The 25033-nt window shown below is 40.9% G+C and overlaps 2 protein-coding genes across 5 annotated transcripts in view; one reads left to right on the forward strand and one right to left on the reverse strand.

Moving 5' to 3' along the window:
- ASPH (aspartate beta-hydroxylase) overlaps nt 1–3411 on the forward strand; it is a 224800-nt gene extending 221389 nt beyond the window's left edge. For 3 of the 4 annotated variants that reach the window (XM_045560957.1, XM_045560959.1, XM_045560961.1), the window contains one exon: nt 471–3411. In XM_045560957.1, coding sequence (XP_045416913.1) covers nt 471–621 — 151 coding nt within the window. In that variant the 3' untranslated portion in view covers nt 622–3411. The remainder of the gene's footprint in view (nt 1–470) is intronic. The other variant, XM_045560960.1, reaches the window with a different exon arrangement.
- CLVS1 (clavesin 1) overlaps nt 2335–25033 on the reverse strand; it is a 185620-nt gene continuing 162921 nt past the window's right edge. The window contains exon 6 of the mRNA XM_045560963.1: nt 2335–4513. Within this exon, the coding sequence (XP_045416919.1) occupies nt 4426–4513 (88 nt within the window). The 3' untranslated portion in view covers nt 2335–4425. The remainder of the gene's footprint in view (nt 4514–25033) is intronic.

Raw genomic sequence — 25033 nt, forward strand, 5'->3', positions numbered from 1 at the left:
GATGTGCAAACCCTGGGCCTGGGATCCTGAGAGATGAGACCCAGTCACCACCCACAGGTCTAAAGCCGTCTGTGAAGGGGCTGGGGAGGGCAGCCATGGAGTCACTGACCGGGAAGTCGTCCTGTGTGTGAGCCTCCAGGGCGTGCGTTTGAATGTTTGCCAGATCCAAGCCTCTCTTAGGGTTTGTGGAGAATAATTGCAGGGCATGTAATGAGATCAACACACCCTCATCACCAGTCCCCTGCCCTCGTGCATCTTCAGTGCGAAGCAGTGAAAATAGATGTTCATAATAAGAATCCTGAAATTCTTAATCATCAAGGGAAAAATAAATTTGGGCTTTGTGTTCTGGTTATCTGGTTAATATCTCAAAGGTAATCATAAAAGGTATTTCCTGAAGTGGGCAGGAGTTGATCCTCAGGCACCTGAATCACCCAAAGCTGTACTCAGGAATCCATGTCTTTCCATTGCAGGATGTGGGAGGAAGGCAAGGTGCTCATCTTTGACGACTCCTTTGAGCACGAGGTGTGGCAGGACGCTTCATCTTTCCGGCTTATATTCATCGTGGATGTGTGGCACCCGGAGCTGACACCCCAGCAGAGACGCAGTCTTCCTGCAATTTAGCAGGAAATTCGTGCAAGCGTGGAACACTGGAGAGAGGCTGCCTTTCTGGCTCCATCTCCTTGGGCGTGAGGATAGAAATTCGAACACCAAGGCTCTTAATTTCTTTGACTTGCGGCCTGAAAAATTCTAAGCCTCCTCCTAGGGTTAGAAGACACTAAAGGGAATATTTGCATTATCGCGATTCAATTAGAAAACACCCTGCTGTGTTTCTCCCATGACAGCACTGGTCTTATGCCCATATTTAAGGTGAACATTTGATAGCTTCTACCTTGCCAGCCAAAGATATTTTTTTGACATAGGATAGGTCTAAATCAGTGTACAATGAGGATATATGTAGAAACTGTGAATGGATTGCTTTAGTTTGTAACTGTCTATGCAGTTATATTTTTCTAGGGTAGCTAGACTAGTCTGTCATCATGTACCACTACTTTTTTGTTGATTTTAATGACAAGCTGTGTAAATGCTTTCTCTCTCGCTGTTTAATGGTAATATTCCTGGTGAACTCAGACCTCCCTCTTTTAATTCTTTTTAGTAAAAGACACTCATGAAAAAAGCAATTTTATTTTCCTAATACAAAAAAGGAAGATATCATCATGCCAACATCTATGAACTGTACTGATCCCTACCCTTGAGTCTGTTTGCTTTTTTATCTTCATTGAGATCAAGATGTGTAATTTCTCCTTTCACTATGCTAATAGTGGAAATATTGTCAAAATCTTATTTCTCTCTAAAAGGAAATTTTTACACTAGAAAAAGGCATAGAATCATTTTATATTAAGTTATACAAATACCACATTGTAAATGCTTTTAATGCAAAGCATTAGGGCTTGGGGGGAAAAAGTCAAATTTATGGAAATAAACATTTTCTCTCAGGATTAGGTGGACTGGTAGCCGCTAGGGTGTCTGACTCCTGCCGCTTTGCCATCTGTGAGACAGAGCCTGGGAATCCAAAGTGCCCTTCCCTATGACGGATCCATGTGAGCGACAGGAAGACAGCCCTTTGGTCCTTGAGATGATTCTTGTCACAATATTATAGAAATATTAAGGACGGCAGAATGGAAGGTCACCAAGAATGCTAGGATCTTTGTAGGGATGTCGAGACTGCTTTCCTCTTTGAGAGAGTTTGGAAGAATCTTCCATCTCTCTGGCTTAAGAAACTTCTGCCATTTAAGCACCACTTTGAAATAACAATTATTATCCATATTTACTGTTAATATTACCCATGACATAGAAATAACAGTTGAAAAATGGTCTTGCCTACTCATTCCAAAGGTGATGGAGCCATTAATTTAGTAAGTATTAGTGCATTAGATGTTGTATTTTTTAAACCAAAGCTAACTGAAAATGTTGGCTGTGAGAATGTCACGATATTCACGCACTGAATTCTAAGCCAATATGAACAAAAATGCTGCAGAAATGGCACATAGGTCACCTCATTTCATTCCTAGGTAGAAAAACCTGTGCTTTCTTTTCGATCTAAGAACAAAGGAGGAGGTTTTCTTTACCTCATTTAAAAAACCGTTCTTCAAAATGGACATTGGCCCTTTTTGCTTGACCTTAAGGGCATTAGCTTTCAGTAGAAGAATTTGCAAAATATTTGTCCTGTTCCTTCCGTTTTGCTGTGTGTTCAAAAATCCCACTAAATCAGGTGAAAAGGCACGGGAGGAAAATTATCAAAGTTAATTACCAAAGTCCGGAAGAGAAGGCAAACTCTTGAAAAATAAAAAGTTGTTATGTCCTTCAGTATTTATTGAACAGAGGAAATGACTGACAAAGGGCAATACAATTCAATGCTCATGTAGGAACATTTGCGTCACTTACTGAATTTGGTTCTTATATGTATATTGCATATACATAAAGAAATTCATACTATAAGTTGTCATTGTTGAGGCATCATCTTACATTCATGTAATGAAATTATGGAATAGAGTAAAAACTAGCTCTTAGTAAATATAACATGGTATTTAAAATCGGGCCACTACAGTAGGATTCTAAATATTGCCAATTGAAAAGCTAGAAGTTATTATTACTGTTGCAAACTGTTGGCAATAATGGACTCCAATAGCATTGTAAATACTTGGATCCCACAACTATTTTATAAACCCAAGCAATAAAATGGATTTTCTAGTTCTTTTAATTCTTTATTTCTCTTACCTATGTCTTGGTCCATAAAAAAAGTGTTTCAGTCACTGCACTGGTAGAATTATTTCAGTGTTATTATTTTGTGATTTGAAATGTCTACACAAAATGAATTGGTTTTATTTATACCGTGATGCAATTATTTGAGAAATATTTTTAATTCTATTTCAATTTTATTTCTCCAAGGGTATAGTATAAAAATTACTTCTGTTATTATTCTCTACTGGTAGGAAAAAAATTAAAACATTAGATCCATTGAGAAAGAGATATAATAAATGGTTAAGACTAGTAATAATATCTATCGGGGGTCATTATGGCCAGCTGAATCACCTCTTTCCTTTGAATAATTCAGCTAACAAATTAACCCTCCCAAATACTGGAAATGTAAAGTCATATTTTACTGGCCATTATCAACTAAAATATTTTTTATTTGACATTGAGCACCAACTGGTCATACTAATAAATGCCCATGTCATGCACATGGCTGGGCAAATAAGAGATATGTAAAAATATGTACTGGTCTTGGGAAACATGGCACAAGAAAGGGTATCATATCCTGTGATATCTGTTTATTTTATATCTGATTTCCTAGTTGGGGACTCCATTTCTAAGGAGAATAGATAAAGAAATAAAATTATCTTTGGCATTTCATCCTGCATTTCTAGTCTTCTCTTATTTCAGTACTTGCATATCTAGTCATCCTTTTGGGTCTTCCCCCATGATTGAGTGTTTACTGTCTCACCAACAGCCATGCTCTTTCTCTATACCTGTAATGGTTTCAGGGAGGGTGGGGTGGGCAGGAAGGGTTAAGTGGTTCGATGGCACTTTTCTTTGCTGTAGTGACCCAAGTGAGGCAACTTGAATGGATTCATTAATCACTGACATGTGTTTTCGATGAGATGTCTCCGCTCTGCAGACACACACTGTACTAATGGGTTCTCAGGCTGCCTGTGGGAACTCATGTTGCTAAGATGAACTAATCGTATTTCAAGTTGTACGTGTCCTCTTTTAAGGTCATGATAGTCAGCTGATGGCCTCACACAAGATGTGATGTCAAAATCATTTTTTGCAGGATATCAAAATAAGCAAATTCTACAAATAGCCAGGCCTATGAGAACATGCTCTTAGGCTGAACAATTTGATGCTGGTGATGAGGTCAAAGAAAATAATTCAATAAGAATGGATATTACTGGAGATACTATTGTCTCAGGGCTTTGCACTACATTAAACTTGACAATCGTGTCTGCACAGTTTGCTGTATTTACTCGGAAATGCACTTAATCTTAAATTTCAAAAACTGAAAAGGGTCCCTGTGTGTGACCTCACAAAAAACCTTGTCCTAATGCAGAGTGTCCATCAAATTTAGTTTTTCATTTTTCTCAGTTCATTTAATACCATTAATATGGAGGGAGGGAGAATCTTTTTTACATAAATGCTTTGCATCATCCTCCAGTCCCCTCACTGAAAAAGAAAGTATCTCTCAAGTCTTTGTCGAACTCTGGCTGCTCAGACCGATGGCTGATGACAGTCATTGCTGGGGTCAGGTGTGGAGGACCTCGTGTCAAGCGGAACACACATGTCTGTGTGGGTCAGTTGCACATGTGCTTCCTGGGTGGCTGATACCACCGATGGCCGGTGTGCAGGAGCATTGGGGTGACTCCGGGTTCAGTCCAGAGCCAGGAGTGGCTGAGTGTTGTCATTCTCTCCCTTCTCCTCATGTTTCAGGGTCCCAGCTTCTACCACAGACTGAGATCTAACAAGAGGGGAGGAAGAAAGACACAATTACATACAATTCATGGTGACAGCAATTTTGGAACTGTTGGGGACATTTGGATTTTATATTCTCCTTTTTAATACAGACACTCAAAATACATAATTTTTCCCTTTTGCATCTGTTTTTCTTACTTGTGTTTTCTATACCACCTTGTTATGGAGAGGGGCATTTTGGAGTCAGGGAATCTTCTTTGAAGTAAGTAACCTCTTCTGTTGATAGAAGGGACACACGTATTCTAGTCACACTCTGCCCCAGTGTCTAAACATCCCATGGATCTTGAGATGTATCAAGTCAGATAAATTTTGCCAAATTTTTAATGTTTCAGTGTACTTTTTAAACACTTGTTTCTCAAAGTCATTGGAAACTATGATGCATGATGTTAAGATCATGAGCTTTGGGATCAGATGGTAAAGTTGGGCTTTGCCCCTTCCTGGTTGGGAAGCTTGAAGGAGTTCTTAAAACTCTCTGGACATTTATTCTCTCACCTGTGTAACAGAATAATACCTACTTCCTACAGTTGTTAAAGACTAAAACTAATAATAAATATAAAGCATTTGCATGGAATTACAGTTAAAACATATGGAGTGTTCTTATCACCATTATTGCAAGAATAGTAGGTAGGGATCTTTAGTTTCTGATGTATCCTTTTATATTGGAGTAATAACAGTTTTTTCCCTAAGTTTATAATATGAATTAAAACTGAAATTGTTTTCCATCTTACAGAGAAAAGGTTATAAGAGCTATGCATGCAGAAGGTATTTAATAAATGTTCACATACTAAAAACAAGTTATTCAAAACATCAAGAAAATGATTAGATTATTCAAATAAGCAAAATTCACATATATGTGCAGTAAAATTGTAAGTAGACCTGGGTTGCCCAAACCCTGCACATTCCAAAGTCTTTAAGATTGGCCTTTGGGCTGGGCGCAGGGGCTCACACCTGTAATCCTAGCACTCTGGGAGGCTGAGGCGGGAGGATTGCTTGAGCTCAGGAGTTTGAGACCAACCTGAGCAAGAGCGAGACCCCATCTCTACTAAAAATATATAGAAAGAAATTAGCTGGACAACTAAAAATATATATAGAAAAAATTAGCCAGGCATGGTGGTGCATGCCTGTAGTCCCAGCTACTTGGGAGGCTGAGGCAGGAGGATCACTGGAGCCCAGAAGTTTGAGGTTGCAGTGAGCTATGACGATGCCACTGTACTCTACCCAGGGCAACAGAGTGAGACTCCATCTCCAAAAAAAAAAAAAAAAAAAAGTCTGGCCTTTGACTGGCTCCTCAGAGCCCTTAGAATATGCTGCCTGATAAGAACGTCTTTGTATGTCTGAGACTTTGAGTCATGCTGATAGTTTATGCTAACAGTGTGATTTATGGTGAATGTCAGCTTTTGTATGCTTGAGCTTTAGGTCACCCCATATCAGTTTGACCTCTTTAGGTCAGTAGGGCAGGGGGAGGCTGAAGACTGAGTAGCTAAGCTCAGTCACAAAAGCACTGCATGCCTATGTGAGTGACCCCACAATAAAAACCCTGGACACTAAGGCATGGGTGAGCTTTCTTGGTTGATGACACTTTGTACATGTCACACATCATTGCTGAGAGAATTAAATTATGTCCATGTGACTACTGGAAGGACAACTGGAAGCTTGCAGCTGGTCTTTCCTGGACTTCAACCCATGTGCCTTTTTCCTTTGCTGATTGTAATCTGTACCTTTTTCTGTAATAAACCATAACGTGAGTATAACAGCTTTTCTGTGTCCTGTGAGTTCTAGTAAATTATCAGACATAGGGTGGTCTTGAGGACCCCAACACGATATATAATAACACTGATGTTTGTTATGGATGCACCTGCTATTGCTCCGACAAGTTCTTTACATGTATTAACTTATTTCATTTTCACAACCCTAAGGGATGGTGCTGTTATTGTCTCCATTTTATAGATGGGGAAAAAGCTAAAGAACCAAAAAGTCAAATAACATAGGAAAGGCAACACAGAGAGTGAAGAAGATGACAGGTTTATTACTGGCACACAGCTCCTGGGTGTACTTAAGGCCACAGAGAGAGCTGTTTAGCTAAAACATTTAGCATTTCTTCCACCTCCCCATAAAAATAATTTTTTGCCTAAGATTATTTCCTTTCAGGATATGTACATACCGTAGAAAGGACAAAATTAAGAAATCAAGAAGCAAATCAGTAGAAGTGTCTCAGAAAAATTGGTTTGTACTGTTAAAATCAATCCATTCAAACAGTCCAACTTTAGATACCAAGTTGAACCTTTGAAAGTGAAATGTATTTATTTACTGCTGGGATGGAGCAAAGGAAAGGAGCCCCAGCTAATAGTTTATCCTCAGATCTTTGACACATTTCTTATGCATATCTTTCTTTGTTCTAGTGAAGGGCCCAGCGTGGATGGGTAGGGAAGGGTGTAGGTTTCTATAAGGAACAGAAAAGCAGAAAATCCAGAAGGCATTACAAGAAACAGCAAACATGAAGAAAACCAGCACAGCACAATTACTCACACGGGTCACCTCCCTCCAGCACTGTGGACAGCTGCCTACCTGCTTTGCCCTAGGGACCCTTGTGAAAATGGGGGATATGGAAGGCCATCTACTTTTAGAGACTTTAAACTGTATTTCTCTTCTTCTTTCATGTGACTTCACTTTATTTCACAACATGGCATGTGAACCACAGCCACAGAGTTATTAACAGAAGGAAACTTAATGACTCATGTAGACCAGCCTGATAAGAATCTTCAGTAAGGGGCCATGTAGCCTCTTCTCGAACACACACAACTTGAGAAACCTGCTCCTCCACGCACCTAAAGGGGCAACTCTGCCAGAAAGTTCTTTCTTACATTGAACTCAAATCTGCCCTTTTGAAACTTCTGTGTACTATTATATTTCTGGTTCTGTCTCCTGGAGCCACCAGAGTATGTGCAAGTTCCTTCTGGCCCTCCCAGCCCTCCTACTCAGGTCAGTCAGATTCCTCTTGTGCCACGGTGTCTAAAACTTTGCATGCCCCTGTTGAAGTCATCTAGAATTGCATTAGCCTTTCTGACTCTGATACAACACAGCCAAAGGAAATTTGGCTGTATCTACACATGCTGCAGTTAATACATTTCTCTCCCATCTTAAAGGTGCTTGGTTGAGTATTAAATCTCATCTTTTTTAAGTTGCCTCATATTTCCAACCTATCTCCATCCTTTTGGATCTTGAAATTTGTTATCCACTCAAATTATTATCTGTGATTTTAATGAATGTTGGATTTGTTTCCAGACTTTCCCTTCCCCCTATTTTGGGAACCCTTATGGGGGCGGGGGGAAATCAACAAAGTCTCAAGTAATGAGTTTTCAAACAATCATTTATTCACACTGACTCATGCTAAGAAATGTTTGTGAGTATCTCCTACTCTACGCCAAAGACTGTGAACAAATATACAAAAACCTTCATTCTTTTGTGGAAACACTGCTTCAGTTACCCAGGCATAGATCCCCAGCAGATATGGGTCACTGTGACAGACATCCGGTTACTCAGCCAGACGAGAGGCAGTTTGGGAGAGGGAAGGTGTTAGCTATGAAAGGAAAGGAAGGAAGGGAAATCTTTCACACAGTGACATTATTCACAGTCCATGTTAAGGTGACTAACTTGCACTCTCTCCTCCACATAGAGTCAAAGTGGAATCTAGATAACTTCTTTCAATAGATACACTGGAACAGAGACCCAGAATGCAGGCTCTCTGATCTCTGCCAAAGAACTGTATGCTTTGGCTGAATGGTGGTAACAAAAGGGCAATTCTGAGGTATAGGAGCATGATGAACCAAACATCACATTTTTTCCTGGTCTACATTTTCCCTGATGACAATAGCCATTTTATTTTCAAAATGACATAATTCCATTTATGTGGTCACAAAACGAACATTTGATATAAGTAACACACTATATTATGAAGTATTTGAAATTCGCTGAAAAAAATAGAAAGCAAATGTTACTTTTCAAAAAATCCAGAAAAAAATGAAGTCAACAGAAACACCCTCCTTAAATCTTGCTCTCAGTCCATTTAGCTGAGTCAAAATACCCACTGAGAAGACTGATCAACTGCTCACTGATAAAAAATGTCTCCACCACTTCTAAACAGAGTGCTTAGGAATTGTCCATTTAGTACATTAACCATGGATAAGACATTGTCTTGAGGCTTTGTTGTCCAGATCACTCTTGGTAGTAATCTCTCCATTCAGTGACTTTTCCTTCTCACAAGAAGCTTAACACATCTGCTAAAGCAAACATTTCTCATGGGTTCTCTTTCCAATACTGAAAGCCAGCTTAACCCCAAGGGCAGGCAGGGCAGTGATTTATTTCAGCCACTATTATCTCAGGTAGCAGCCAACCCTAACAAGTCTTCATTTTAGCCTTGATAACCACATTCTGGTTTCCTGCTATTCTCTCTTTCCCTTCCTCTCTCCCTCTCTCCCACTCTCTCTTCACCTCCCCCCTCAAAAACAGATTGGAATTTTTACCACTTCATGTCATTATATTATTAAAGATCTATGGCTGTGGTTTAATTTTTACTGATTCCAATGGTGATACAATTCCATGAAGATGAAAATGGAAAATGTTGCCCATCAAAATACCAATGACATTTTTAACAGAACAGAAAAAATAATCCCAAAATTTCTATAGAAGCACAAAAGACCCAGAATAACCAAAGCCATCCTGAGCAAAAAAAGAAAAAAACTGGAGGAATCATATTACCTGACTTCAGATTATACTACAGAGCTGTAATAACCAAAACAGCAAGGTACTGGCATAAAAACAGACATGTAGACCAATGGAACAGAATAGAGAATCCACAAATAAATCCACACATCTATAGTGAACTTATTTTCACCAAGATGTGAAGAGCATACATTGGGGAAAGGACAGTCTCTTTGATAAATGGTGCTGGGAAAACTGGATATCCATATGCAGAAGAATGAAACTAGACCCTTAGCTCTCACCAAATACAAAAATTAAATTAAAATGTAAAAACTTAAATCTAAGACCTGAAACTATGAAACTACTAAAAGAAAACATTGAGGAAATGCTTGAGGACATTTGTCTGGGCAAGGACTTCTTGAGTAATACCCCAAAAGAATAGGCAACCAAAGCAAAATTGGACCAATGGGGTCACATCAAACTACAAACCTTCTACATAGCAAAGGAAACAATCAACAAAGGGAAGAGACAACCCACAGAATGGGAGAAAATATTTGCAAACAACCCATCTGACAAGGGATTAATAAGTACAACATATAAAGAGCTCCACCAACTCAATAAGAAAAAATTAAATAATCCAATTAAAAATGGGCAACAGATCTGAATCGACATTTCCTAAAAGAAGACATACAAATGGCTGACAGGTATATAAAAAAATACTCAACATCATTAGTCATCAGAGAAATGCATATCAAAACTACAATGAGATGTCATCTCAACCTAGTTAAAATGATTTTTATCAAAAAGACAGGCAATAACAAATGCCGGTGAAGATGTGGAAAAAGGGGACCCCTTATGCACTGTTGGTAGAAATGTAAATGAGCACAACCACTACAGATAACAGGACTGAAGTTCTCAAAAAAACTAAAAATAGAACTACCATATGGCCCAGCAATCTCACTGCTAGGTATATATCCAAAAGAAAGGAAATCAGTATATCCAAAAGAGATCTGTACTCCCATGATTATTGCAGTACTATTCACACAGCCAAGATTTGGAATCAACCTATGTGGCCATCAATGAATTAATGGATAAAGAAAATGTATACACAATGGAATGTTACTCAGCCATAAAAAGGAATGAAATCCTGTAATTTGCAACAACATGGGTGGAACTGGAGAACATTAAAGTGAAATAAGCCAAGCACAGAAAGATAAATCTTACATGTTCTCACTCATATGTGGGAGCTAAATATTAAAATAATTGATCTCATGGAGATAGAGAGTAGAGAGTAGAATGATGGTTACCAGATGCTGAGAAGGATAGCTTGATGGGGGGGTGCAAATAAAGTGGAAATAATTGATAAGTGCAAAAATATAGTTAGATAGAATGAATAGTATTTGATAGCACAACAAAGTGACTATAGTCAACAGTAAGTTATGATATACTTTAAAATAACTGAAAGAGTGGAATTGGAATGTTCCTAACACAAAGAAATGATAAATGCTTAAGGTGACAGATACCCCAATTACCCTTATTTGATTATTACACATTATAAGCCTGTATCAAAACATCACATGTACCCTATAAAGATATACAACTATTATGTACCCATAATAATTAAAAATTTTAAAAAAGGGAAAACATTGGCCATGAGTCAGTCCATTCTGCACAGACCTACAACTGAACGGAGAGTTCTCTCAGACAGAGGTTTATGTCCAAAACTTTATTTAGCTACTTTATCTCACCAGCTAGCAATCACCTTATATTCTTATTTACCAATGAACTGCCATTGCCTGCTTGAGCTATGTGGACTCCAGTAAGAGCTCAGGAACTCCGCTCTCCGACCCCGGGCATTCACCAATAGTCAAGTGCCAGCGCTGTAAGGATACTCAGAGATGATTCAGTCAAACCCTCATTTGAATCAGGTCCTACCCATTCATTTTCCAGGATCATCCTCGTCAATTTATCAGGAAGTATTCCACAACACTGGTTTTATTTCTTAAAGTCAACAACAGACTTGATTTTGTGAAATAGCACAAAATTGTCTATTATTTTAGTGAGCCTATATAAAGACTTCTGAACAGAAAGTAAAATTTTAAAAAGGATATCTATAAAGAATTCTAAGTAATTCTATTCAATTTTTTTTTTCCTCCCAGTAACTTCAAGGATCAAGGAATGCCCCAGAGAATCTCAGGCCTGGGCTTGAATGATGGCTCTACCACTTGCTTTGTGATCTGTGGTGAATCTCTCTCCTCAGGTGTAAAGTGGAGCTCTGACAGCATCATGGGGGTGCAGGTAATGAGGGTTTGGATGAATTAAGGCACATAAAGTATTTAGCCCAGTATCGGCTGGGTGTACATGCTCATCCTTTTAGCTCTTCTTACTCTTCTGCATTTACAGATAAGAAAGTTGGAGTCAGGAATATTTAGTTCATTTACAAATTTAGCCACAAAGCATGCATTGAATTCAAAGTTCCCAGTAGAAAACTTACAGTTGTGTGTACTGATACATCATGTAATCTGATACCAAATGAAAGACTAAAATTTCAAAATGGATGAAGACCAACATTTTAAAAATTAAAAATAAGTGATGAAATTATTCTACATGAAAGCTACCCTTATTGCCTTACTTAATATCTTGTAATTTTAGAAGCAACACAAATTCCCATCTGCTTAGCATTATTTATGTAGCTTTCGGTATTTGTAGTTGTTTTCAACTGTGTAAAGCTACACGGAGTTTCTTTCTACTACAATGCCTTCAGTAATGACCTTGATAAGGAATGTTAAGGAATATTTGTATGACAGAGATTCTTTTGTTCAGCTACCAAACTCTTCATAATTAGAATCACCCTAGCAGGTAACATGACTTTACTCACTGGGAACAATTAATGTTTATGCAATCTGATGAATAAAATTTTATTCTGAAAAAGAGAAGCCTAAGTATTTCTCATATAAAGCAGCAAATATTTTCCCTATCAAAGTGAATAAATAAAAAATAAACCTCTCTCCACTTTCACAGTAAAATTTGTCATAATTTACTGAACTGGAACCATAAGGACACCAATCCAAAGAAAATTAATAAATATTCTATTGTTTTTGAAGTGGACTATTTTTAGAGCGAGTCAAACATCAACTCAGAGCACCTGCTTACATGTACTATAACTCAAATTTAAATGTATAATGTAGTTCTACTGAAATGTGATGGTCTTGGGCACTGTCTTTATCTTACAGCAAGGAAGGGAGACCCAAAAGAAAACATGTACACCTTCAGAGAGGATGGAAACAGGTTGCTTTCCTGCAGTGCTGCACTGTCCCATACAGAGCCCTAACACAAGAGCTACTGAGGACTTGAACTTGGGCCAGGCTGAATGAAGATGGGCTGTAAAGGTAACGTAAACACCAAATTTCAGAGACTTAGTATGATAAGAAAGAATGTAAAATATCTCATGAATATTTCTTTCAATTACATATTAAAATTATAATATTTGGGTACATTGGGTTAAAGAAAACATATTAAAGTTAATTTCACCTGTTTCTTTGTATTTCTGTAATGTGACTATTAGACAACTCAAAATCACATGTGTGGCTTACATTATATTTCCATTTTACAGCATTGGTCTAAAACCTCATTTACTCCATTATGCTGTGGCTGAACCTAGAATAATCTAATCCTCACTGAGAAATCCATAGTCATGTTAGAGAGCCTCGGCAACAATGCCATTGTCTGTCATTGCTCACATTCACTGTTCTAAGGCCTTTCCAGGTGTTAACGCACCTGTCCTCAGACTAACACATACAAAGCCCCACTTGCCATGAGACCATGTTCCTAGTACCACTGTCGTTTGAACTCTAGCTAGAAAGAAACTTGCTTAGACTCCATGCATCTGTTATCACTTAGACAAAGGTGAAAATGTACCTGTAATTTTATCTCTAAATAAATAAATATGAATAAAATATCAGGAATTAGCAATTGTCTGTGCTCCTTCCATTCCTCAATGTATTTGCTCATGACATTTTTTTTAACCATTTTCCTCTCACTTTTTTGCTCAGGCTAACACTGCCTGGTTTTTAGGGACCCTGAACAACAGGTAGCTTTCTCAGCCCCTTACTCTCAGTTTCCCTCTTCTATAAGGTAGGACCCAGTGCAAACTGCTATTGTAACATGTAGTGCAATATAATGAATCTTCCCCTTCAAATGTAATGTCTCTCAATAAATCATGCATTTCTTGATGAAAAAAAAAGCTTCAGGAAGAAGTTTAAACTTCTCGAAGAAAAATAAGATTTTTTTTAAACATACAGCAAAATTAGCATTAACTTAATGACTACAGATGTTTGTTGCTGTTCCTCATAAGGGCCCTCTGAGGGGTGGATAAACTAAGGCAAGAGTACTAGGCCAGGGGTTAGGTACCGCTTCTCATCTCTCATGTCACTAACTTGCTGTGTCACTATGGAACAGCTCACTCAGCTTCTCTGACCCCATGTAAAATGATGATCTTGGACAAGATGACATTTTTAGCCCCAACCTGTCATGAATGCTACCAGACTGGGTCACCATCACCATTTGGTCTTGAAAAGAATTAGATTTTATTTTTCAAAATTATATAATTCAGACTTTACGCTAATTTGTTCGAATAGTCCAAGTACTTCTCCACCTCAACATTTGTTTGTTGTTTTTGTTTTTGTTTTTGTTTTTGTGACAGAGTCTCATGCTGTTGCCCGGGCTAGAGTGCCGTGGCGTCAGCCTAGCTCACAGCAACCTCAAACTCCTGGGCTCAAGCGATCCTCCTGCCTCAGCCTCCTGAGTAGCTGGGACTACAGGCATGTGCCACCATGCCCAGCTAATTTTTTCTATATATATTTTTAGCTGTCCATATAATTTCTTTCTATTTGTAGTAGAGACAGGGTCTCGCTCTTGCTCAGGCTGGTCTCGAACTCCTGAGCTGAAACAATCTGCCCGCCTCTGCCTCCCAGAGTGCTAGGATTACAGGCATGAGCCGCCACGCCCGGCCTCAACATTTGTTTTAAACTCATTCTAGAAAAGCATAGAAATACTAAAAATGACAGAAATTTTCCAAACATGGAAAGCCTTCCCTGAAGTTAGTATGTGCCCAATACATTAGGTTTCATGAGTTTGAAAATATTTACCTTTTAAAAATATTTTTCACTTCCATAGTCTCTACATTTGAATTCCAAACTGCCGAGTGCTATTTAATAGCTATTTTTCCTGGGCCCTTGTTAAAAACATTTCAGTTTATTTAAAGTACTGTATTGCTACAGGTGGTCTGGCCTCAGGGCATAATTTCCTATTGCAGAGGGGAGTTCCAACCAAGCTCTTTTAAATCTGATCTGTCACCATGGGTATTCCAGATGTGCACAAAAATTCTAATCAGCACTCAGTAACTCTTGTTTGCTGTGTCTGAAATCAGTTTGAGACTATTTTGGAAAAGAAGATTTCAATACACATTTTATTTGGATATTTTTAGAATCATCTCCAGGACAGTTTTCCATCTCCACAGCTATTCATCATCATCAACTACCACAACTATTTCTTGAGCACTTACTATGTGCCAGGTGCTGCACTAAGTATTTAGCTTGCATTTTCTTTGTTTAGTCCTCACAATAATCTTCTGAGATGGATATTGTAATTCCATTTTGCAGATCAAGAAACTGAGACTCCAAGAAGTTAATTAATTTGCTCAAGATTCTATATTTAGTCATGGAACTAGAATTGGAACCCAGATCTGATTCTATAATCCACATTCTTAAACACTGTATCTTGTACTATACTGTATGAGAAATACCTACAACTTAGTAAGAAACCAAAGGGCATGGACTTGTCTATTCATATCATCCAATGTTAACATTCCAGTTCTCACAAAAGAATTTCTCCCATTGATATTAATGAATCCAAGAATTGGCATAATCGTCATCTATTATTTATTTTAAAAATTACTTTAGGCACAGTAAATGAAATCAGAAAATAGATCTTCATTGAGGAAAAAAGTGTTTTAAGAATTATAGGTTATGGAATCATATTTCCAATCTCTAATTACCAGCAGGGTATTTAGTAATACTTTAAAATCCTTTCTTCTAAATGTACCGCATTCACCCAGATAGCTGAGAACACTGTACAGAACTGCAGTCAGTCAATGCTGAAAGCTGGTTAGAGTGGAGAAAGGGAGAAGATGAGGGTTAACCGAGAACAGAGTTCAGCTGCCAGAAGACAAATCAGTCCAGGAACCTGGAGAGAAGGAAGGGGAGCGGGAAGGGGAAGAGAAAGCCACGGTGGGAACTGGCGGCTGCAATTGGACTCGCTGCTTCATTTACTCACAAAAGGGTTTATTGCTCTTCATGAAACTCTGCGTTCCTGCCATATTAACTCACCCACCTCAGTTTTTTATGCGTAAAGTGAGGATAAATGATTGCCATGCTCGCCACAGGGCTATGAAAGATAAAAGATTTAATAAAGTATTTGAAACTCTTTGAAGGAGAAATTATTTAAACTGCAAGTGTTTATCATTTTACTAACACTTCCCTGAGTATGATCTTTCTCAGCATAAACTATTGATACTCTGCCTCATCCGATACACAGACAGCCGTGCTTACCCACTTGCAGAAAGCCAAAGAAAAGACTTAATAGCAGAAAATAGACACAGAGCAGTAGATTATTCACATTACAAACTTAATTTTACTGAGCAATTTACCAAATGATTTCTTGAAACAGAGTCACCCTAGTGCACCTGAAGTGTGAGAGTGTTCAAGGTCATAACTAGTGTGTGTTGTACCCAAATCCTTCATAGGAGCCCCAGGTGTCAGTGTAAGATCTGCGGAAGTTTTAGGGGCCAGTCTGTATCTGAACCAGTCAACTGTCCTTGCAATCATTCAATATTCAGTGTGTGCAGGTTTATTGAGTTTTGAAGAGAGGAATGCACTACTACATGCATTTTGATGTGGGTTCAGGTGTTCTGAGACAGTCAGAAGAAGCGTTAAATTCATGCATTTCTAACATGCAGATATTTCTGGAAAGTTCTTTCCTACCACCAATCATAACTTAAAATAGCAACACAGAAAATGACTGCAGGTGCTTACCCCACCTGCTTTGAAAAGAGTCATCTTTCATTAGAATTAGACTGGCACAAAGAGCTGCCAGTCTGCTTCAGAGCACCCCTGATTGTTACATTCCCTCGTTACTTTGGTGGAGCTAGAATATGATGCTTTGAAGCAGGTAGAGAAAAGCCAGAAGCCGCCAACAACTGAGAAAATGTTGATGACTCTCATTCATTTCATCTGTGGGATGAGTTTGAAAAGGATAGCTAGTGTTCTTGATAAAAAACTACCTTTTGTAGTTCTGTTTTTTTAGTCAAATGACAGTATATAAATGGATCTTTCTTGCCATTAGATTAGCCTGAAGATCTACTTTCTTCTGAATATCTGTATCTTCCCCACTGGAGATGGGGTCTGGGGAACAGCGTAGGGCATGGAACATGTGATGAAGGAAGTTGCTTTTCAACTGTCATAAAGGCAGCATAGAATTTGGTCTGGCAGGGATGGGAAGGGACATTCAAGATGGTAGTGTGAGCAAAGGCAAATGCCCACAGAAGGTGCTCCATAAACCACTGCAGAATGAATGAACGAACGTATAAATACACAAATAGTGTGAAAACAAATGTGATACAGGAGACAGCATTTTACTTGGAATGAGGAGGACTGAGCTTAAAATGTTTTGCCACCTAGTAGATCGGTGATCTGGGGTCAATCATTTAACTGCTGTCCCTTAGGCACTCTATCTGTAACATAAAGATCATAATCTATTTTTATCTAGTTTAAATATATATATATAAATATATATATTTATGTATATTAATATATATATTTAGATTCTCGATACTTGAGTGGATCAATTTTCAAGAACCCTCTGAATGAGTCCAGGGAACATCTGCAATGCAGTCTGGCATGTGGGAGATGACTGTGCTCTAGGACCCTGCCATTCAAAGTGTGGTCCCCAGGTCAGCAGCATGGGCAGGCCTGGGAGCTGGTTAGAGATGCCGATTCCCAGGCCCACCCCAGACCTGAATCTGCATTTTAACACGATCTCAGTGCTTTGTGTGCACATTAAAATTTTCAAAGCTTTGCTCTAGAGCAATCAACAGCTCACACACAGGTAGGAAAAATGCCAAGCGAGTCAGAATTGTGCCTTATGTAATCAACAGATGTTTATCAAGCCCCTCTTAGTGCTGGGCATTAGTCTAGGTGCCAGGCCACAGGACTGCACCAACCAGATAAGGCCCTGTTTACAGGGCCAGTGGGAGCGGACATGGACCATGAATAAACACACAAGCAGATGAGACGTTTAGGAAAGTGTCAGTGCTGGCAAGCAAATGAATCCAGGTGACGTGGCAGGACCTGGGGAAAGTGGATCACGGTGCTTTAGGGAGGATGCAGCTCCACCACAGTGAGTGTCCAGCAATGGATGCATCTGTAGAGGGGCCATTTACCCGCCTCGTTCCATCTGCCACCCGGAGCGAGAATTCGATGTTCCCGTTCTACCTGCTCAGCTCTTCCATTTCAACACCACATTCATCATTCAACTGCAAAGGTGTTTTAGATCTACAATTTAAGCTGCATGCGGGATCACTGAGATTCAGATTGGATCATTGTTTTACTTTGGTTCAAATTACAGGTCATTTTCAAAGTTTTACATAAAATTCAGATTTTGCAATAAAATAAGTAGCCTGAGCTATGATTTTAGTCAAACCGTGAAGACTAACCAGGGTATACCCAAGTTAGGTAAGTTCTTACAAGAATATTTTTATTAACATTGCCTTCTCTTTATTCATTCCTTCCTTCATTCATTCTGCACTCAAGGAATATGTACTGGGCATTTATTTTGGCCTGCTTCTGGGCTAGGCATGAGAAATACAACTAAGCAAAAGGCAAACATGCCATCTGTCCCATTATCTCTTTCCAAAGTGAAGGCCCCTGTCTGTGTTCTTGTTCCTATTCCCTCTGGCCCCCTTAAAGGCGCTGTCCCCCCATTTATCCTCTTTGTTTTATGCCAAATTGCAGAGCCAGGGCTCAGGGTGATGGGCTGCTTGCCTATTTTCCCTTAGATCCTGCTGGTGAGTAACTGGTAATATCTCTGCCTCCCGACTCAGCCCTCCCAGGCCAACACCCGTATCTCCTTATGCGTGAGGCCCCTCCTAGCTTCACTTCCTTTCCCATAAACTGAGATTGTATCATCAAGCACTTCAGTGTTTCTCTTGACCATACACTAAGCTCCTCTCATCAATTCCCAGCCCTGGACGACCCCCAACAATATGACTCCTACAAGTCAGCCACAGAGCAGCTGAGAAATGCAGACCACACTACCCAGGAACACAAAGATCGTTATAAGCCCTTATTCCCTCTCACACCAGCCCTTGAAACTGCATTCCACCTTCTTTGTTTCCTCCATGCCATTTCAAGCCCACCCCGATTCTCCACAAATTTCAGCCCACACCCCTCTGTATCACCTTACCTAAAAATCCGCCTGCACACTAGTCTCACTGTCCAGACTCGCCCTACTTCAGTGGGAAAATAGAAGCCAGCAGACCCCGGGGAGCTCCCCAGCGCTCGGCCACCCCATGCGCAGGTGTCTGGTTCCTGAGAAGGGGGCTTCCTGCTCTCGGAAAGACAGAAACCCCCTCCACTCAGGCCCTGGGTCCTGCCCCATCTCACCGCTTGGTGTCACCAATTGTTCCCTCTCCTACATCTTCAAATTCTGCCTCTTTACTGGATCCTTCCTATTGTCATTGAAATATCCTAGCAGCCCTGTTTTCAATAAAACAGAAAGAAGATAAGAAGAAGAGGAAGATAACGAAGAAAAATAACAGGAAATAAAAGAAAAACAGAACAAAAACAATAAATCCCCTTGGATCCTCACGTGCCTCTTCAGATACAAATATCTCCTCCACCTTCACAGCTGAACTTCACAGAAGTGTTTATATTCTCTTTCTCTGATCTTTACCTATTTCTGAACCTGCTGCATCCTCACGTGCATCCATGTGACTCCGTCACAGCTCTCAGTAAGGCTACAAATGGCCTTCTTGTCATTATGTCCAATGACACCTTTTGACATTCCTCTCACTCAGCGTCTCAGAAGCAGTCAATAGTAGGACACTCAGTATCTCCCTCACTCTATCTCTCTGGCTTTTACAACGCCACGTCTGGTTTACCCCCTACCATTCTCAGTGCTCCTTGGTGTCTTGTGCTCTGTGAACTTCACATACTGGACTTTCTTGCAGCTAAAACCCAAGCACTTATCCCTCTCTTCTCATCCTGCAAGTTCCCCCTGGGAGTTCTCCTCCATTCCCTCCTGCATTCCTTATTTATGCCTTTGAGTCCCTAATTTATAATATATATATTCATTCCAGGATTGTCTCCTGAGCTTTAGAACTGAGTGTCCAACATCCTGCAGGACTGCTCTAACGGGTGCCACACGAGCCCTCACGCTAACCATGCCCAACACTGAACTCATGATCTCCCCGTGAGCAGCTCCTTGCAGAGCTCCTTACCTCGGCAAACAGGAGTACAGTCCATCCAGCTGCACACGCACGCGGCCCCTGGTTGTTCCTAAAGCTTCTTACCCTCATCCCAGTGGCCACTTGCTCATCACTTGTTGATTCTATTCACTAACTATTTCTGAGTCCGTCATCTTCTCTCCACTTCTGCACTGAGCACCCCAATCCAAGGGACGACGGTCTCTCTCAAGCACTATCATGACAGCCCCGGACAGTCTCCCTGCACTTATTGTGCTCGCCCTCAATTTGTTCTCCTCACATCACAGTGAGATTTTTAATAAACTTCTCTATTCATCTTACTCCCCTGCCTAAAACCTTTCTGCAACTTTCCATTGCTCACAGGATAAAATCCAATCTCCTTATCTGCCCTACGGAGGTTGGCACGGTGGGCCCCTGCGTGTCTGCACAGCCAGCCTTACCCTTGCTTTCTGCTCTCCAACATCTCTGCTCTTTCCTTCTTTTAATTCCAAATTTCACTGGATCTAAGATGTCATCAATGGTAGGACTTGTCCTGATTTCAGGGATTTTTACTGTGAAGAAAAATGCATCTTACAAACTGATAGAACATGGAGGTCCCTGGGCCTGGCCCTTCCAACTGCGGGATATTTGCTCCCATTTCCACTCCTTCGCTTTTGCCTCGGGAACTTTTTCTCATCCTCCAAGTCTCAGCTTGCATGTGACTTTCTCAGGAAAGCCCTTTCTGACTCCTACCCAAGTCAGGTTAGGACCCTCCCCATGCATCTGCACCCTCATGGTACACTGTAATTTTTCAAATACGAGGATCATGAAAGAGCTGTTTAAACGGTATTAATGATGTCCTTAAAGTCTGTCTCCCTTCCTGGACCATGGAGGGACATAGAGGCACCGCAGGAGCAGCGTCTGCCCCGTTAACCGCCCGTTGACCACGCTGTCCTCGGCAGGCAGCACTTGCACTTACTTCATTTAAGCCTCACAGCACAATAATAAGGCAGAGCTATTATTACCTGTTTTATAGAGAGGAAAACTGGGTCACAGAGAGATAGCTACTCCGGTCACACAGCTACTAATTTGAACCCATAAAATCCCATTCCAGATTCTGTTCTTTTAATTGCCCTCTATGCTTTTTATGTCCTAGTACTTAGTAGACAATAAATATTGAATAAATGAATACAATTTTCAAAAATATAAGTATTATAAATATTTTTTTTTATTTCAGCTCTTCATGGGGTACAAAAGCTCTGGTTATATACATTGTCCATGTCCCGCCCATCCCCCTGAGTCAGAGCCTCAAGCGTGTCCATTCTCCAGACAGTGTGCCTGGCACTCACCATGTAGTCATATTGTTAACAGAAATTCAGAAACTGAGAGAAATAAGACTGAGAGTTGCTTATCAACAACCTTCAAGATGATGCTAAATTCTCATCCAACATTGATTACAAAGACGGTGCTGCTGTCTTGTGCCATGACGGATGGCTGATGGCATCTTCCTCATCACTCTGCAGAATAAAATGCTCCTAACAGCATGTACTACCACACAAGTTTTCCTTCTTTTCTTCCTTTGTTCTTTCCTCCACCTTTTAAATTTCCCTTATACTCCCTCCCTTATCACTCCCTCTTTCCTTCTCCACCCCAGAAACTATGTAGTGAGCACCTATTATACACCAGGGGAACAGGTGAGGCACAGGCCCCTGATGATGAGGAAAACGGCGCAGTCCAACCCTTGGAGGACACATAATCTACACAAGGGAGATTTACTACGTATGTAAACCAACTGACACAGAATTATAGAACTGTGGTCCCCATTAAGACAGAAACAGAGTTCGGTACTGGACATAGCAGGATGGGCAGGGAGGGGCTCAGGGGCACAGGGAGGGCGAAGAACGTCCCCCGGGGGCCTGGACGTATGAACCAGACCTGACAGACAAGGTGTCGCCCATGAGCGAGGGAGGAGCGTCCAGGGCAAGGCAGTCCCAGAGCGGGAAGCAGCCCCGCACACTGAAGGAAGGGCTAAGTCAGCATGGCCAGGCTGAGTGCACCAGGGAGGGCCTGTGTGAAGGTGAGCAGCCCCCAGGTGACGCAGGACGACAGTGGGAAGCCTTTGGAGGACGTTAGGTGGAGACATGGCATCATTATGAATGTGAAGATGACACTCAAGAGCACAGGGTTACACTGTGGATCTGAGAGTCAGAGCAGGAGCAACACTGATAAGGACCAGGAAAGATGTGGTTGTCATCTAGGCCAGAGCACAGGCTTCACTGGGGACCTGGGACAGGGGAGGTGAGTGGGAACCGAAGGCTCCTGTGAAGACAAAGTTCTCTTGGCAGACAGAGGGGAAGAGAGGCGGGGCTGTGTTGCTAACTGCTCCCTCTCCTGGGCTTGGCCTTTGTGCCCTGCACCCACGGCGCCTGGCCACATTCTGGGTGCAGGGCTCCCAGGGTACAAAAGACCCTATACTGGCCCTATGCATAAACTAAGGCAGAGAAGAGGGAAATGGGCAGTACAGTTCTGACTTCTGATGAGGAGCTCAAAGCATCTCCCTTCAAGCCACCATGCCTAATCATTACCTACATCTCTGTTGCAGGGTTGGGAATTGTTGTTTTGAGTGAGAAACTTCTGTTTGGGAAGAAATAAAAACTGTAACAAAAGGACAGTCCTTACGCACAATGCTGCTCAAGAAAGCTCAGAGCCATCACACTGTTTTTCCACGGTGCTCTGCTGGTGACTTTCCCACCCTGCTGCCCTCTGACCCCAGCAGCAACTCTGAGCTCACACGGATCCTGACATACACTTTGTTGTCAAGGAAGCTGAGACTCAGCGAGGCTAAGGGACTTGCCCAGGGTTTTATAATTAAACTAATCAATGGAAGAAAACGAGCGGATTGGAAAATAAAGACAGAGAGGAAAAGAAAAGCGTAAGCACGGCCTCAATCTCACAGGGCTGAAGCAAGCAGGCCAGGCTTAGGATGGGGAGCCCTGAACATGGAGCCCTGGGCCCACCTTGAAGAGCTGCAGGGGACAGTGAGGGGCCAGTCCGGGACCCAACAGGTGCGTTGTCAGTGGGGCAGCGAAGGAGTTTCCCATGAAAGCCTCAAGTTCAACAATGCTCATTTATAGCCTTTGCAAAAACTCAAATACCACAGTTTGGACATCTTAAACTCAACTGATATCTACAACAAAGTTTGCCTAAACCTAAAAAGAAGCTCGAACACTCTATGCAAGCCACACAATGTTTTTAAGAACGACATTGTGCAGAGACTTCTACCATGTATTACGTCAAATATTTGTTTTCGTCCATATGATCATGAAAGCTTGTGAGGGAGATTCATTGCAGGCTAGATGTTGGGCACAGACAGCATCAGCTTAATTGGAATAGGGCAAAATGTTTGTTTACCAATAGCAATATGTCACAAGAAATAAACATTCCTTGTCTTTCCTGCCTGGGTTATAGCTCCCTCTCCAAGTGATTGTGTCTGAGCGTGGTGCTTCAGCAAACAGCAGTCTTTCCCAGAACGCAACACCGTGAGTAATCAAATGGTTCACTTTTGAAACTACTCCTGGGGAGTTCACATACATCTGTTCATTTCCCCCTAAATTCAACCCTTCTTTGCTTCACTGGTAGCTTAGAACTCTTTATCTAAGAAATTTTCATGCTATTCTTTAAAAAGAAGAGAAACATGCCCCTATACACAACATTTTAACTAGCCTCATTTATTCTCTTGTTGATTAATTCCTTTGTATGGATTTTCTGTCACTCCAATGTTACATGGCGACATAGGATATACTTGTAAGGAGATGCCCCGTTCAATTCCGCCAGAGGAAAGAAAGCTGTATGAAAGCAGAGCATCTATCTCAGCCACATGCACAAGTTACAGTGAGGCTTCGCAGTTAATTTTCTTTGTTCTTTAAAAAATGTTAACAAATTCCTTTCAGCATCTGTGGAACACTCCAGTATCCAATAACCAACATAAAACACCGGGCATCTATGGCTTACCCTAGAAGTCTTGGCTTCTGGAGGTGATGATATCTCAGTCATTAGCTGCCTGAGTAGCAGTGATACGCCAAAACTAAGAAGTTCAATCACATTTGAGCTGGACACCAGACACCAGGCAACTTAGAGGACAGTGAAAGTTGTGGTTCATTTGTGAAGAAATGATGCATTATATAGTGTTATTGAACGAAACAGCCATATGGGACATCTGTCTCTGGGCCACACAGTAAAATGGACCCTTTGCCCTGGCTGCTCAGAAAACAAGGCTCCTCCTGTTCCCACACTGCCACCCCTCATTCTTGTCATACGGGTGGTATTTCATGATGTCTTACATCTACTGGAAATGAGTAGTTATCCAGCAGATGCACAAGTTCACCCTCCAAAAAGAGAACTTCATGCTGAAAGATCACCAAGGTCATGGCCAGTTCTACTGACAGCTGAGAACAGTTAAACTGACTTTTACCACCTAGGCAGGGACCAAGGAGGAAAATATGGCCTAAAATTTCTTTCGGGATCAGAAATTTGAACTCAGTCCAGGCATTCTTCCTTCTCTCCCTGCCCAAATCATACGGTTCGCATATCTTCATGACATCTCACTTCTTCCATGTGGGCTCTAGGAAGGGTGTTTAAGGACTGTAAGGAGGAAGGTATTTGACCAAAAGAATCAAAAGTCGCCTTCCACGGTGCAGCTGGCTCACAAGCTTTGGCCCTTCCATACAAGACTTATTGAGTCATTTCTCTGAAAGTTGTGGATGTTCTTTGCTGATGCAATTGGAGATGAGGCTAGGATCTTTCAGGCTTCCTTCTCTGTGAATATTTTTCTGGATCCCTGATAAGTATTAAAGGTTTAACTTTATGATCAGGCTGTACCAAAAACTTACCTCAGGATTCCTAGAAATTATAAGAATTGGGTTTTGACTTTATATGAATGGTGTTATCATATGGTTTTTTAAAAAAAAAAAAGTCCTGGGAACAAATATCTTTAAATCTAAACGCACACCAAAGGCAGTGGAGTCCCAGCTATGTCGTGCCAACTTAGGAAGTCAGTACAGGATTAATAACCAAAATGTTGTATCTGTGATCTTCTGTAGGAGCAGTGCAATACCGTCACTTTGCTGACACTGGTTTTTTGATTTCATGAAACACAGGAGCATGTGATCTCAGCCCAGAGGAAATGCTCACTCAATGTTTGTTGAATAGACACGGTTGGGGTGGGCATGACCACTGCTCTCTGCCTCAGATCCTGCACACCTTAGAGCACCTCTCTGGGACTCTCCAAAG

Source organism: Lemur catta, chromosome 9, assembly GCF_020740605.2.
Source record: "Lemur catta isolate mLemCat1 chromosome 9, mLemCat1.pri, whole genome shotgun sequence".
NCBI lineage: Eukaryota > Metazoa > Chordata > Mammalia > Primates > Lemuridae > Lemur > Lemur catta.